At 37.7% G+C, this 14,890-nt stretch overlaps 1 protein-coding gene across 2 annotated transcripts in view; it reads right to left on the bottom strand.

Moving 5' to 3' along the window:
• Positions 1-14,890, bottom strand: part of Agbl4 (AGBL carboxypeptidase 4) — a 1,202,140-nt gene that overhangs the window by 1,126,197 nt on the left and 61,053 nt on the right. For both annotated transcript variants that reach the window (XM_055628940.1, XM_055628941.1), the window contains exon 2: positions 14,718-14,840. In XM_055628940.1, coding sequence (XP_055484915.1) covers positions 14,718-14,840 — 123 coding nt within the window. The remainder of the gene's footprint in view (positions 1-14,717; positions 14,841-14,890) is intronic.

Raw genomic sequence — 14,890 nt, 5'->3', positions numbered from 1 at the left:
AGAAATTGATACTTCTCTCAAAGAAAAAGTAAAATCAGAAAAGTCATAAACACAAAACATCCAAGAAATCAAGGATGTTATAAAAAGGTAAAATCTAAGAATAATAGGAATTGATGAAAAAGAAGATCTCAGGCTCCAAGGTCCAGAAAATATCTTCAAGAAAATCATAGAAGAAAATTTCCCAACTTAAAGAAAGAGATGTCCTTAAACATACAAGAGGCCTACAGAACACCAAATAGACTAGACCAGAAAAGAAACTACTCACATCACATCATAGTCAAAACAGCTTTATTTGTAATAACCAGAACCTGGAAACAACCCAGATGTCCATCAATGGAGAATGGATACAGAAATTGTGATACAACTATACAATGGAATATTACTCAGCAATAAAAAATAAGGAAATCATGAAATTTGCAGGTAAATGGTGGGACCTGGAAAGGATCATCCTAAGTGAGCTGTCCCAGAAGCAGAAAGACACACATGGTATATACTCACTCATACAGACATGTAATATAGGATAAACCTACTAAAATCTGTACATCTAACGAAACCAATCAAGAGAGAGGACCCTGACTAAAATGCTCAATTCCCATCCCGAACGGCAAAGAGGAAGGACATCAGAAGAAGAAGAAAACAGGAAACAAGCTAGAAACCCGCCACAGAGGGCCTCTGAAAGGCTCTGCCCTGCAGACTAACAAAGCAGATGCTGAGACTTATGGCCAACTGTTGGGAAGAGTGCATGGAATCTTATGTAAGAAATGGGAAATAGTAAGATCTGGAAGAGGACAGGACTCCACAAGGAGAGCAACAGAACCAGAAATTTGAACATAGGGGTCTGCCCATAGACTCATACTCCAACCAAGTACCATGCATGGAGATAACCTAGAATCCATGGGAGTTTAGTGTCCAAGTGGGTTACATAGTAATGGGAAGAGGGACTGCCTCTGACATAATCTGATTGGCCTGCTCTTTGATCACCTCCCCCTGAGGGGGGAGCAGCCTTACCAGGCCACAGAAGATGACCATGCAGCCACTCCTGATGAGATCTGATAGACTAAGATCAAAAGGAAGGAGAGGAGGACCTCCCCTATCAGTGGACTTTGGGTGGGGCATGCGTGAAGAAGGAGGTGAAAGGGTGGGATCGGGAGGGGAGGAGGAAGGGGCTTGTGGAGGAATACAAAGTGAATAAAGTGTAATTAATAAAAGTAAAAAAAAAAACCTTTAAAAACAAGAAAATCATAGAAGGAAAATTTTCCCAACTTAAAGAAAGAGATGTCCATAAACATACAAGAGGCCTACAGAACACAAAATAGACTAGACCAGAAAAGAGGGGAAGGACAGAGAGACGGCCTGCACATTCTGCCACAGGCCACAGCACCTCGGCTCCAACGCACCTTGTGGCCCCTGGCAGAGAAACCCTGGCTCTGGATCTGAGACTGAGGACACTCAACCCTTCCACTGTACTCCCCCGGAACTGGCTGACATATGCGCTAGTGCCAGGCGGATTCTGGCAATGACATCTGGGCCCAGTATCTGGGACTGAGGACACTCAACTCAACCATTTCCAGTACTCTACCAGGACCAGACACCATAAGCCTTCCCTGGTGGAGGGGAAGGACAGAGAGGCAGCACACAGTGCAGGTGGACACCAAGTCCTGCTCCTACAGTGCCACAGAGCTGTTAACCTACACCCACATTTGCTGCAGTAGGATCAAATCAGAGAGTAGAGATGCGTTCCAAATGGTCCTGCAAGAGAGTGAGTGTGCCTTCTAGGGAGTGTTTGCACCAGATCCAGAGCCTCTCTACGCAAGCCACCAGACAACAGATCCCTTACCACCCACACCCCTAGTGTGAGCACCATAGATTCTTGGGATAGTGACCCCAACGCTGAAGCCTCTGCTCTGCAGAACTGCCAGTGAAATTCAGGCAAGGAATTCCTGGATCCCAGGCAGAGCTGCATACCAGTGGCCTGAAGGCCACTGCGATAGTCAGGGAATCCACACATGCACACTGCACCCGCTAAAAGCACCTGCAAAAAGCACCAGCATCACTTTCCTCATTGAGGTAAAGCTAAAACCACAATGCACACTCCCAAACCAGTGAACTTCTCTCATCTTCCTGAAAAAACAGTCCAGAAAACAGAACGAGACCCTCCTAGCTAAAACTACAGACTCCAGGAACAAACAGTGAGGGTCACAGATAAACACATGGCCAGAGGCCAACGTAAAAACATACCTAACAAAAATCAGGACATCATGGCTTCACCAGCAACCCCACAAATCAATGGACATTTCAATTCACTAGATACACAAGAAAACAACTTTAAAACTATGTTTTTCCAGCTATTAGAGGCTCATAAAGAGGAAATGAACAAATCCCTCAGAGGAATGGCCACAGAAATTGAATCAAAAAAGAGGAAATAAACAAATCTCTCAGAGAAATGACCACAAAAATTGAGGCAAAGAAAGAGGAAATGAACAAAGCTCTCAAAGAAATAACTACACAAATGTAGACAAATAAAGAAGAAATAAACAAAGCTCTCAAAGAAATACAGGCAAATATAGCCAAAAAAGTAGAGGTACAATTAGCGATATGTAGAGAGGAAACAGACAAAAAAATAGAAGCCATCATTGAAAAGCAGGACTCTACTTTCAATAAGATGAAGAAAATGGTGCAAGACATGAAAACAGAATTAGAATCAATAAAGAAAACACAAACAGAGAAAAACCTGGAGCTGGAGAACATAAAGAAAAGATCAAGAACTACAAAGGTAAGCATCACCAACAGAATACAAGAGATGGAGAGAATCTCAGGTGCCGAAGAAACACTTGCAGAAATTGATGTCTCTCAAAGAAAAAAAATAAAATCAAAAAAGTTCCAAACACAAAACATCCAAGAACTCAAGGACACCATGAAAAGACAAAATTTAAGAATAATAGGAGTAGATGAAAAAGAAGACACCAGGCTCCAAGGACCAGAAAATATTTTCAAGAAAATTATAGAAGAAAATTTTCCCAACTTAAAGAAAGAGATGTCCATAAACAAACAAGAGGCCTACAGAACACCAAATAGATTAGACAAGAAAAGAAATTCTTTAAGCCACATCATAGTCAAAACACTGAACCTACAGAACAAAGGAAAAAAATTAAAAGCAGCAAGGGAAAAAGGCCAAGTAACATATGAAGGAAGACCTATCAGAATCACACCAGATTTCTCAACAGAAACTATGAAAGCCAGAAGGGCCTGGGCAGAAATCATGCAGACCTTAAGGGACCACAGATGCCAACCCAGACTCCTATACACAGCAAAACTTTCAATCAACATAGATGGAGAATTCAAAATATTCCATGACAAAACCAAACGTAAACAATATCTACACAGCAATACAGCCCTACAGAAGTTACTAGAAGGGAAATTCTAACCCAACAAAAACAACTACATCCAAAGAAACATAGGACATAGATAACTACACAACAACAACAGAAGAATACAAGCAATGAAACACAGCAACACCATCAACCTCACATCAAAAGAAAGTAACATTCATTGGTCACTAGTATCTATCAACATCAATGGACTCAACTCTCCAAAAAAAAGACACAGGCTAACAGAATGGTTGTGGAAACAAGATCCAACATTCTGTTGCATCCAAGAAACATACCTATGGAACAAAGATAAACACTACCTCTGAGTAAAGGGCTGGAAAAATGTTTTTCAAGCAAATGCACCCAGAAAACAAGCTGGAGTAGCTATCCTAATATCTAATAAAATAAGCTTTAAACCAAAATTAGTCAAAAAAGATAAGGAGGGATACTACATTCTCATCAAAAGAAAAATCCACCAAGAGGACATCACAATTTTGAACATCTATGCCCCAAATACAAGAGCACCTACATTTGTAAATGAAACATTCATTACAAAGCTTAAATCACACATTGATCCCAATACCTTAATAGTGGGAGACTTCAACACCCCACTCTCACCAAGGGACAGATCATCTAGTCAGAAAACAAATAGGGAAATAAAGGCACTTACACAGTCCCTAAATCAAATGGACCTAATAGACATCTACAGATCTTTTCACCCAAACTCAAAAGACTATACCTTCTTTTCAGCACCTCATGGAACCTTCTCTGAAATAGACCATATAATTGGTCATAAAGCAAGCCTCAACAGATACAAGAAGATCGAAATAATCCTTTGAATTCTATCCGACCACCATGGACTACAGCTAGACCTCAACAACAATGAAAACAGCAAAAAGCCTACACGCACATGGAAACTGAACAACTTGTTACTCAATGACAGCTGGGTTAAGGAAGAAATAAAGAAAGAAATTAAAGACATCCTAGAATTCAATAAATATGAAGCCACAACACGGATAAACTTATGGGACACATTGAAAGCAATGCTTAGAGGAAAATTCATAGCACTAAGTGCTTTTTGGGAGAAATTTGTAACATCACATACAAACAACTTAATGGCCCAACTGAAAACCCTATAAAAAAAAAAAAAAGGAGCAGATACACCCAAGAGGAGCAGACGGCTGGAAATAATCAAACACAGAGCTGAAATTAATCAATTAGAAACAAATAAAACAATTCAAAGAATCAATGAAACCAAGAGCTGGTTCTTTGAGAAAATCAACAAGATAGACAAACCCTTAGCCAAACTAACTAAAAGGCAGAGAGAATCTATCCTGAACAGTAAAATCAGAAATGAAAAGGGGGACATAACTACAGACCCAAAGGAAATCCAAACAATCATTAGTCATACTACAAAAGCCTATATGCCACAAAATTTGAAAATCTAAAAGAAATGGACAATTTTCTTGATAGATTCCATCTACCAAAATTAAGTCAAGATCAGGTAGAAAGACTAAATAGCTCTATATCCCCCAAGGAACTTGAAGTAGTCATCAACAGTCTCCCCTCAAAAAAAAAAAAAAAAAAAAAAAAAAAACCCTGGGCCAGATGGTTTCAGAACAGAATTCTACCAGACCGTCAAAAAGTTGTAACACCAATAATCCTCAAACAATTCCACAAAATAGAAACAGAAGGAACATTACCAAACTCATTCTATGAAGCCACAATCATTTTGATCCCTAAACCACACAAAGAACCAAAACAAAAAAAAAAAAGAACTTCAGGCTTATCTCTCTTATGAACATTGATGCAAAAATACTCAAAACAATACTGGCAAACCGAATACAAGAACACATCAAAGATATCATTCACCATGACCAAGTAGGCTTCTCATCCCAGGTATGCAAGGTGGTTCAATATATGAAAATCCATCATTGTAATCTACCACATAAACAAACTGAAGGAGAAAAACCACATATCATCTCCTTAGATGCTGAAAAAGCATTTGAAAAAATCAAACACCCATTCATGTTTAAAGTCTTGGAAAGATCAGGAATACAAGGCATGTACCTAAACATAGTAACAGCAATACACAGCCAGTCTATAGCCAACATCAAACTCAATGGAAAGAAACTCAAACCAATCCCACTGAAATAAGGGAAAAGACGAGGCTGCCCACTCTCTCCATATCTCCTCAACATAGTACTTGAAGTTCTAGCTAGAGCAAGAACACAACTAAAGAAGATCAAGGAAATACAAATTGGAATGGAAGAGGTCAAAGTTTCACTATTCGCAGATGATATGATAGTATACATGAGTGACCCCAAAAACTCAACCAGAGAACTCCTTCAGCTGATGAACACCTTCAGCAAAGTGGCAGAATACAAAATGAACTCAAAAATATTAGAGGCCCATCTATAAACCAAAGACAAAAGGGCCAAGAAAGAAATTGGGGAAACAATACCCTTCACAATAGCCACTAATAACATAAAGAAATTGGGGAAACAATACCCTTCACAATAGCCACTAATAACATGAAGAGTTACTCTAACCAAGATAGTGAAAGACCTGTATGAGAAAAACTTCAAGTCTCTGAAGAAAGAAATTGAAGAAGATATCAGAAGATGGAAAGATCTCCCGTGTTCATGGATCGGTAAGCTTAACATAGTGAAAATGGTCATTCTGTCAAAAGTAATCTACAGATTCAATGCAATTCCCATCAAAATACCAACACAAATCTTTATAGACATTGAGAGAAAAAATGTCAAATTAATATGGAGAAACAAAAAACCTAAAATTTCCAAAACAATCCTGTACAACAACAGATCATCTGGAGGCATCTCCATTCCTGATCTCAAGCTGTACTACAGAGCAATAGTAATAAAAACTACATGGTATTGGCATAGAAACATAATAGTGGATCAAAGGAACCAAATAGAAGACCCAGAAATAAACCCACAAACCTATGAATACTTGCTCTTTAACAAAGAAGCCAAAACCATTCAATAGAAACAAGACAGCATCTTCAACAAATGGTGTTGGTCCCTCTAGATGTCTACATGGAGAAAAATGCAAATACATCCATACTTATAACCCTGCACCAAACTATAGTCCAAGTGGATCAAAGATTTCAACAGAAAACCAAATACACTAAATCGGTTAGAAGAAAAAGTGGGCAAGAGCCTGGAACTCATTGCCACAGGAGACAACTTCCTGAATAGGACACCAACAGCACAGTCTATAAGAGGAACAATCGATAAATGAGACCTCATGAAACTGAAAAGCATCTGTAAAGCAAAGGACATAGTCATCAGAACAAAACGACAGCCTACAGACTGGGAAAGGATCTTCACCAACCCTATATCTGACAGAGGCCTAATATCCAGAATATATAAAGAACTAAAGAAGCTGAAAAGCAACAAATCAAGTAAACCAATTAAAAAATTCGGTACAGAACTAAACAGAATTCTCTGCAGAGGTATATAGAATGGCAGTGAAACACTTAAAGAAATGCTCAACATCCCTAGCAATCAGGAAGATGCAAATCAAAATGACCCTAAGATTTCAACTTACAACCATATCAGAATGGCTAAGATCAAAAACTCAAGTGACAACACATGCTGGAGAGGTTGTGGAGAAAGAGTAAGACTCTTCCATTACTGGTGGGAATGTAAACTTGTACAACCACTTTGAAAATCAATCTGGCGCTTTCTCAGACAATTAGGAATAGTGCTTCCTCAAGATCCAGCTACACCACTCCTAGGCATATATCCAAAAGAGGCTCAAGTATACAACAAGAACATTTGTTCAACCATGTTCATAGCAGTTTTATTTGTAATTGCCAGAACCTGAAAACAACCCTATAGAAACTGTGTTACACGTACACAATGGAATACTACTCAGCAATTAAAAACAAGGAAATCATAAAATTTTCAGGTAAATGGTGAGATCTAGAAAAGATCATCCTGAATGAGTTATTACAGAAGTAAAAAGACGCACACAGTATATATTCATTTATAAGTGAATACTAAACCTATAAGGTAGGATAAACATACTAAAATCTGTATAACTAAAGAAGCTAAACAAGAAGGTGGTCCCCAGGGTAAGATGATCAACCCTCACTTAGAAAGACCAATGGGATGGTCATTGGAAATAGAAGAAAACAAGAAACAGGACAGGAGCCTGCCACAGAGGACCTAGCAGTGTATCAAAGCAGATACTGAAACCTCATAACCAAACCCTGGGAAGAGTGCAGGAAATCATATGAAAGAAGGGAAGGTTAGTAAGACATGGAGAGAACATGAGTGCCACAAGGACCAAATATATTTGGGTACAAGGGTCTTGTCTGAGACTGATTCTCCAACTAAGGACCATGCATGGATATAACCTAGAACCCTGCTCAGATGTAGCCCATGGCAGCTCAATCTCCAAGTGGGTACCCTAATAAGGAGAACAGCCAGCAACTGTCTCTGACATGAACTCAGTGGCTGGCTCTTTGACCACTCTTCCCACAAGGGAGGAGCAGCCTTGCTAGGTCATAGAGGAGGACATTGCAGCCAGTCCTGATGAGACTTGATAAACTAGGGTCAGATTGAAGGGAAGGAGGACCTCCCCTATCAGTGGACTTAGAGAGAGACAGGGAGGAGATGAGGAAGGGAGGGCGGGGTTGGGAAGGAATGAGGAAGAGGGCTACAGCTGGGATACAAAGTAAAACTCTAATTAATATAAAAAACTTAAAAAAATTCATGTACTTGAACTTTGGTGAATGAATAGAATTTGAATGTTCTAAGAAAAGAGGTATTTCTGAGAAAGAATAGGTGTATTAGTTTAAATGTATCAATCACGTCACAATGTTTATGTCTACCAAAACATCAAGGTAAGTAAAGTGACTTGAATAGAGGAACCCAGAATACACCTATTCCTTCACAGAAAAGAGCCAAAGTAACAAGTATTATAACTTCATATTGAGACAAATGACTACAGGAGAATGCAAGAGTTCTAGAAATCAATAGCACACAAAATAAAGACCTGATAAACTAAATCAGTTAGAAGAAAAATAGACAGGCAACAATTTTCTGAATAGGACTTCAGTATCTGCAAATTTTATAATAACATTTTTAAGATCTAAATGAGATTCCACTGTATATATGTACCACAATTTCTTTATCCATTTATCAGTTGATGGTCACCTAGGATATTTCCACTTTAATATTTTATCAATAGAACAGCAAAATATCTTTGTAGTTGGACATATAATTCTTTGGGTATATACCCAGAAATGGTATGGCTGGATCATATGGTAGTTCTATTTCTAGCTTTTGAGGAACCTCCATACTTACTTCCATACTGTAGGACCTGAAAGCAACAGACAACCAGGTCTCCAGCTTCTCAGGACCAGAATATAAAGGCACCCATGATTCTGGCTTATATAGGATAGAAAGCTGTACTAGAACTCAAGTCTATTAACCTCAGAGGTCTGTGCCCAAGCTTTGGCTATAGTACACATGGGATCCCTTGAAGACTGGAGGTTTGGTTCCCCAGTCAGTGAAGTCATTGAAAGTTTGGAGTTATGATTTCTGAAGTCACAGTAGTCACAGGAGGGGCTGGATTCCAGAGATTACTTGATCCTGTAGATCTAACCATATCCCCCAGAGAATAGACAGATCTCACTGGGTCACGTTTGTATCCAGGCTCATATAGATATATATGAGCCTGATATATATATATATATATATATATATATATATATATATATATATATATCAAGTGATGATCAAGGTTTTGACTGCATTCAATCATCTTGGTGCTGAGTGTCCAGTTCAGCCCTTGATCCTGTGGTCACCAGGGCCAAGAAAGTATCACTTCAGCAAGCCGTTTGATGATCAGTAGCAAGTCTCATCAGTCCTTCTTGCCAAGATTCTTTGATGAACTTAGAGGCAAAATTTCTCAACAAAATGCTTGCAAACAGAATTCAGAAACACCATAAGATTATACAACAAGAAAGAAACAATGTCTAGTACTGTAAACCTAGCAAGCTACTCAGTGCTAGTGAAGCCACCGTTATTGGAGGAGAACCTACAACCACTAATTTACCAAACCAACAGAATCTTCAATTATAAACATCTATTCTTATACCCACAGATAGTATATCCTACACCTCTGCATAAGAAAATTTTTCTTTGCAATAAACAGAGAATACTACAGAAAACCAAAACCAATAAAACCCAAGTCCCAATAGACACATCCACAAAATACTCCCATACATAAGACTCAGGGAACACTGTGGAAGAGGGACAGAAATATTGTAAGATCCAGAGAATCAGGAGGTTTTCTGTGAGACTGTGTCTCCTGATAATATCAAAAGCTACAAACCAACCAAAGACCCACCATATTAGAGCATATCAACCCCTGACACTATGAATGATACTCTGCTAAGCCTGTAGACAGGAATCTGTCAGAGTTGTCCTCTGAAAGACTCAACCCAGCAGTGCCTGAAAACAAATGCCTAGAGTCACAGCCAAATATTGGGAGATGTATAGGGAGCCTTATGGAAAAGTGGGAGAAAGAGAAAAAGGACCTGGAGGTGGCAGGAGTTCCACAAGAAGACCAAAAGAGACAAACTAACCAGGGCCCAGAGAAGCTTGCTGAGACTGAAGCATCAACCAAGGACCACGCATGAACTGGACCTAGGCCACCTACAAAGATGTAGCAGACGGGCAGGTTAGGCTTCATATGGGCCCTCTAGTAAGGTAAGTGGGGACTGCATCAGACAGGGACTCACCAGCTTTTTTATCACTTACTCCTGGTGAGACTCCCCTCACAGGCTCCAGGGAAAAAGTACATGCTCAGTCCTGATGCAACTTGATGAGCTGGGGTGGATGGGAAAGGGAGCTCCCCTTTTCTGAGGAGGGAGGAGGAAGGAGAGGAGACTGTGAAGGGAGGAAGGATTGGTCTACAAGGATGTAAACTGAATTTAAAAAAAAAAAGCTATACACATAAAGTCTCACTAATATTACTGCCCAAATATAAACTAAAGAGGAACAACACCAATGCACATGCCGAAATGGACAAAGAGAAGCCCGCAAGCCTCAACTCCACACAAAAGACTACAGGCAACTCAGGAAAAGTGGGAGCAGAATATGTGGTCTTAATAGTTCTTTTGGTGCCAAATTGTCAGCCCTGAAAACATACATATAAATAACTATATAGGCACAGGTTATATTTAGGATTATGTCTGTGTATATATACATATACACACATATATACATATATATGTATATATATATATATACACACACACTCACATATATATATGCAATAAGAACTGGGAGAAATGAGGTCATGACACTGAAAGAGAATGAAGATGGATATATGGGAAGGATAATAAGGAGGAAATGAGGGAAGAAAAATTTTAATTATATAATAATATCAAAAATAAATTAGAAAAAGCAGATTGTACATTAAAATCAAGTATGTTTCATCCCAGAAAGGCAAGGTTGGTTCCATGTGTGCAAATCAAAAATATAATACAGCATATAAATCAATTTAAGGACATGACCCACATAATCATTTCAGTTGATGTTGTGAAATCATTTGATAAAGTCTGACATGTCTTCATGATAGAAGTACTGTAAACTTTAGGAATAGATGAAAGATACCTCAAAATAATAAAAGCTATTTACACAAATCTATAGCTAACATTAAATGAAATGAAACTGAGCATTTTCTCTAAAATTAGGACTAGAGAAAGATGTTTACTCTCCCCAGTCTTATTTGATGTAGTGCTCAAAGTCTTAGATACAGCAATTAGAGAAGATAAAATGGATAGAAATGGGAAAGGAAGACGTTAAACTATCCCTCTTTTATTTAAAAGACCCTGTTGGTTCTCAAGAGTGAACCAAAATTGTGACAACGTTGTGTCATATCTCAGGAAGACCTTTAGGAAGACTCACTTTATGTTTATAGGACCTGGTTCATCTATCTCATAGAACTAGACTCCAGAAAGTCCACAACAACATTTTTGTAAGTTTACATAAGATTCCTAAGACCTCATAGCATATATTTTATGTATACATATAAATAACAGACTCTGTCTGCTGTTTCTCCCATGACAGTTAACTTTACATGCTAACCAAATTCAAACAAGTGACTCACAGATTAAGCATGTCTGAGAGGGTGTTTCTGGATATTACAACAGATGTAATTGATACAACCAATTGTCTATATGTTATAAAACAGGTATTAATAATTCTGTAATTATGTTGTCATGTTGGAAAATTTCTTACACTGAACCTTCTGGTAAGGTATTAAAACTTGGATTATACCCAAGGAAAAGACATTTTTTAAAAGAATATGTATTTTATCAGGTTGTAACTAAATAAAAACACTCAACTAGTAAAATAAGGAAATTTTTACTTTCTTAATATTGGTATTATTGAAAACAGCCTTTCAATCCTTGACTAATTTAAAGCAAAAAGATACTTTTTATGAATTAAATGGATACCAGAAAAGGCATAATCACTAGCTTGAGAAATATAGAAAACACTGTTGCTAATTATGTGGACATTAGTCAAGTATGACAAGAAGAACAGCATTGCAATACTGAACAAGTTGGGTTGTGTCCCTTTGAAATTGATATTAAAGCCCATATCTTAGATTATCATTTTACTGGAAGATAAGTCCTTCGTATAAGTACTCAAGTTTGAAATACTTCAAGTATGCATAATACAGTATGATTGGTATCTTTATAAAAAGTGAAATTAGGGACACATGACACACAAACATAAAAAATACCACATTAAGACAAAAGCAAAGACTGAGATATTTCTACAAGACAGTAAATACAAAATTTAATAATGAATTAACAAAAGCTATGGAGAATAACTGAACACATAATTTCACATAACATATGAAAGAAACAATTCTGTGAATGCCTTAATTTCAGGCTACCATCTTGCAAAATCAAGAGACAATGAGTCCTCTTACATAAACCATTCTGTTTACAATGTCTTCTACATCAGTTATATCAAACAAAAACACAGTGGAATTAGAAAATAAAAAAATACTCCATAAACAAATTTCCAGATACTTGTTACCAAAAATCTTCAGGGTACAAAGAACTGTCCTGTAATTTACACTGGAGTATCCATTCAGAGATGAATCAACAAACAGATAAACACAAATACATATACATGTAAAGAAAATTAACTAAACACCAACAAACAAAATAATCCAATTAAAAAGTGGGGTACAGAGCTAAACAGGGAATTCTCAACAGAGGAATATCAAATGGCAGAGAAACACTTAAAAGAAATGTTCAATGTCTTTAGTAATCAGGGAAACACAAATCAAAATGACTCTGAGATTCCATCTCACAACCATCAGAATGGCTAAAATAAAAAACTCAAGTGATCACATGCTAGAGAGGATGTGGACAATGGGAACCCTCCTCCATTGCTGGTGGAAATGTTAACTTGTACAACTACTTTGAAAATCAGTCTGTCACTTTCTCAGAAAACTGGGAATAGTGCTTCGTCAAGATCCAGTTATACCACTCCTGGACATGTAGCTGAAAGATGTTCAAATATACAAGGACATTTGCTCAACTATGTTCATAGCAGCTTTATTCATAATAGCCCAAATCTGGAAAAAACCTAGATGTCCCTCAAACAAAGAATGGATACAGAAATGGTGGTAGACTTACACAATGGAATACTACTCAGCTATTAAAAACAAGGAAACCAGGAAATTTGCAGGTAAATGGCTGGATCTAGAAAAGATCATCCTGAGTGAGGGAACCCAGAAGCAGAGACATGCATGGTATATACTCACTTATAGGTAGTTATTAGCTGTATAATATAGGAAAAACATACTAAAATCTACGGACCTACATAAGCTAAACAACAAGGAGGATCCTAGGGAAGATGCTTCTTTCTCATTCAGAAGGGAAAACAAGATAGACACTCAAAGTGGTAGAACAGAGGGAACAGCATGGGAGCCTACCAAAGATGTCCTCTAAAAGACTCCATCCAGCAGGGTATAGAAGCAGATACAGAGATTCACAGCCAACTTTGGACAGAGCTCAGGGAGTCTTATGGAAGAAGGGGAAAATAAAAGGACCTCGAGGGGAAAGGAGCCACACAAGGAGACCAACAAAGCCAAAAAAATCTGGGCCCAAGGAAAACTGCAGAGACTGATGCATCAGCCAAAGATCATACCTACAGAGGACCTAGAACCCCTGTTCAGATGTAGTCCACAGACATCTCAGTCTCCATGGGGGTTCCCTAGTAAGGGAAGAAGAGACAGTCTCTGATATAAACTTGGGTGCCTCACCTTGATCACTTTCCCCTGGTGGGGCAACCTAGACAGTGCACCGAGGAAAAAGATCCAGGCAGTTCTGATGGGACCTGATAGGCTAGGGTCAGACATCAGGGGAGAAGGACCTCCACTCTCAGTAGACTAGGAGAGGTATACGGGAGGAAGATGGAGGAAGATGGGACTAGGAGGAGATGAGGGGAGAGGGCCACAACTGGGATACAAAAAGAAAAATTGTAAATAATAATAATAAAATAAACTAACAATTATTTATAAATACAATTGTGTTTACATTTCTCATTAAAATTTCAGAATATTCTGAGTATCCACTATATATTATTCAAACTGAAGTTGAAGACACTGAAAGCTAGGAAGATCCAGCTCCTATTCAATGGGAATAGTCAATCATATTTTGATCACCCATTTAGAGTAGACATTCAAAGAAACAAATATAACACTGCCAAGTAGTAGCAGTTTTATTCCAAAGCAGCAATGCTATTATGATATATTTAATCATACAGAGCAGTGAAATTCCAGTATTTCTACACTAATTCACACATCTTAAATTGTGAGAAATTAATTTTTTCTTTGTTTTATAATTGTTATAATTTTATAATTTTGCTTACATGAAAACATACTTTTGTAACAATTATAGATATATTTTATGCTATCATCAATTAATAATTGCTTTTCGAAAAATGCAAAGAAACCTCTTTCCAAAGGACTAAGATCTGTGTCTCAAACTCGTGTTGTATAGAATAGTCATTCAAATAATAAAAATTGCCAAATGATGCCAGTTTTATTCTGAAACAGCAACATAACTACCATATATTTAATAACATAGAGCAATAAAAATCCAATATTTTCAACTTAATGTCAATTCTTTCATAACTAATTTTTCTCCAAAATCATTTCATTATGCTAAAAAAAAAAACTAACCAAAAATGAATCACAATGAATGGTTAGATTGACTCAGATTATGAGAAAACAGCCTTCTCAGACAAACTCAAAGATAAAAGTTTTTAATGAACTTACCACTTTCAAAGCAAGCATCAAAGGTAAGATGTCCTTTCTTGGGTTGTCCAGAGTATCCGTTTGGAAGCACTGTGTATTTGCTCACATTGCCTCCAATGGCTTCCTCATTTCCTGTATCATTGCCTATTCAAGAAAAGACTAATATTAAAAGAAATCTAAGTATATTTTGCAAA

The sequence above is a fragment of the Psammomys obesus genome, unplaced genomic scaffold (assembly GCF_907164565.1).
Source record: "Psammomys obesus unplaced genomic scaffold, mPsaObe1.curated_primary_1811, whole genome shotgun sequence".
Classification (NCBI taxonomy): domain Eukaryota; kingdom Metazoa; phylum Chordata; class Mammalia; order Rodentia; family Muridae; genus Psammomys; species Psammomys obesus.
The sequence above is the reverse complement of the archived record's forward strand: the minus strand, read 5'-3'. Positions and strand labels throughout refer to the sequence as shown.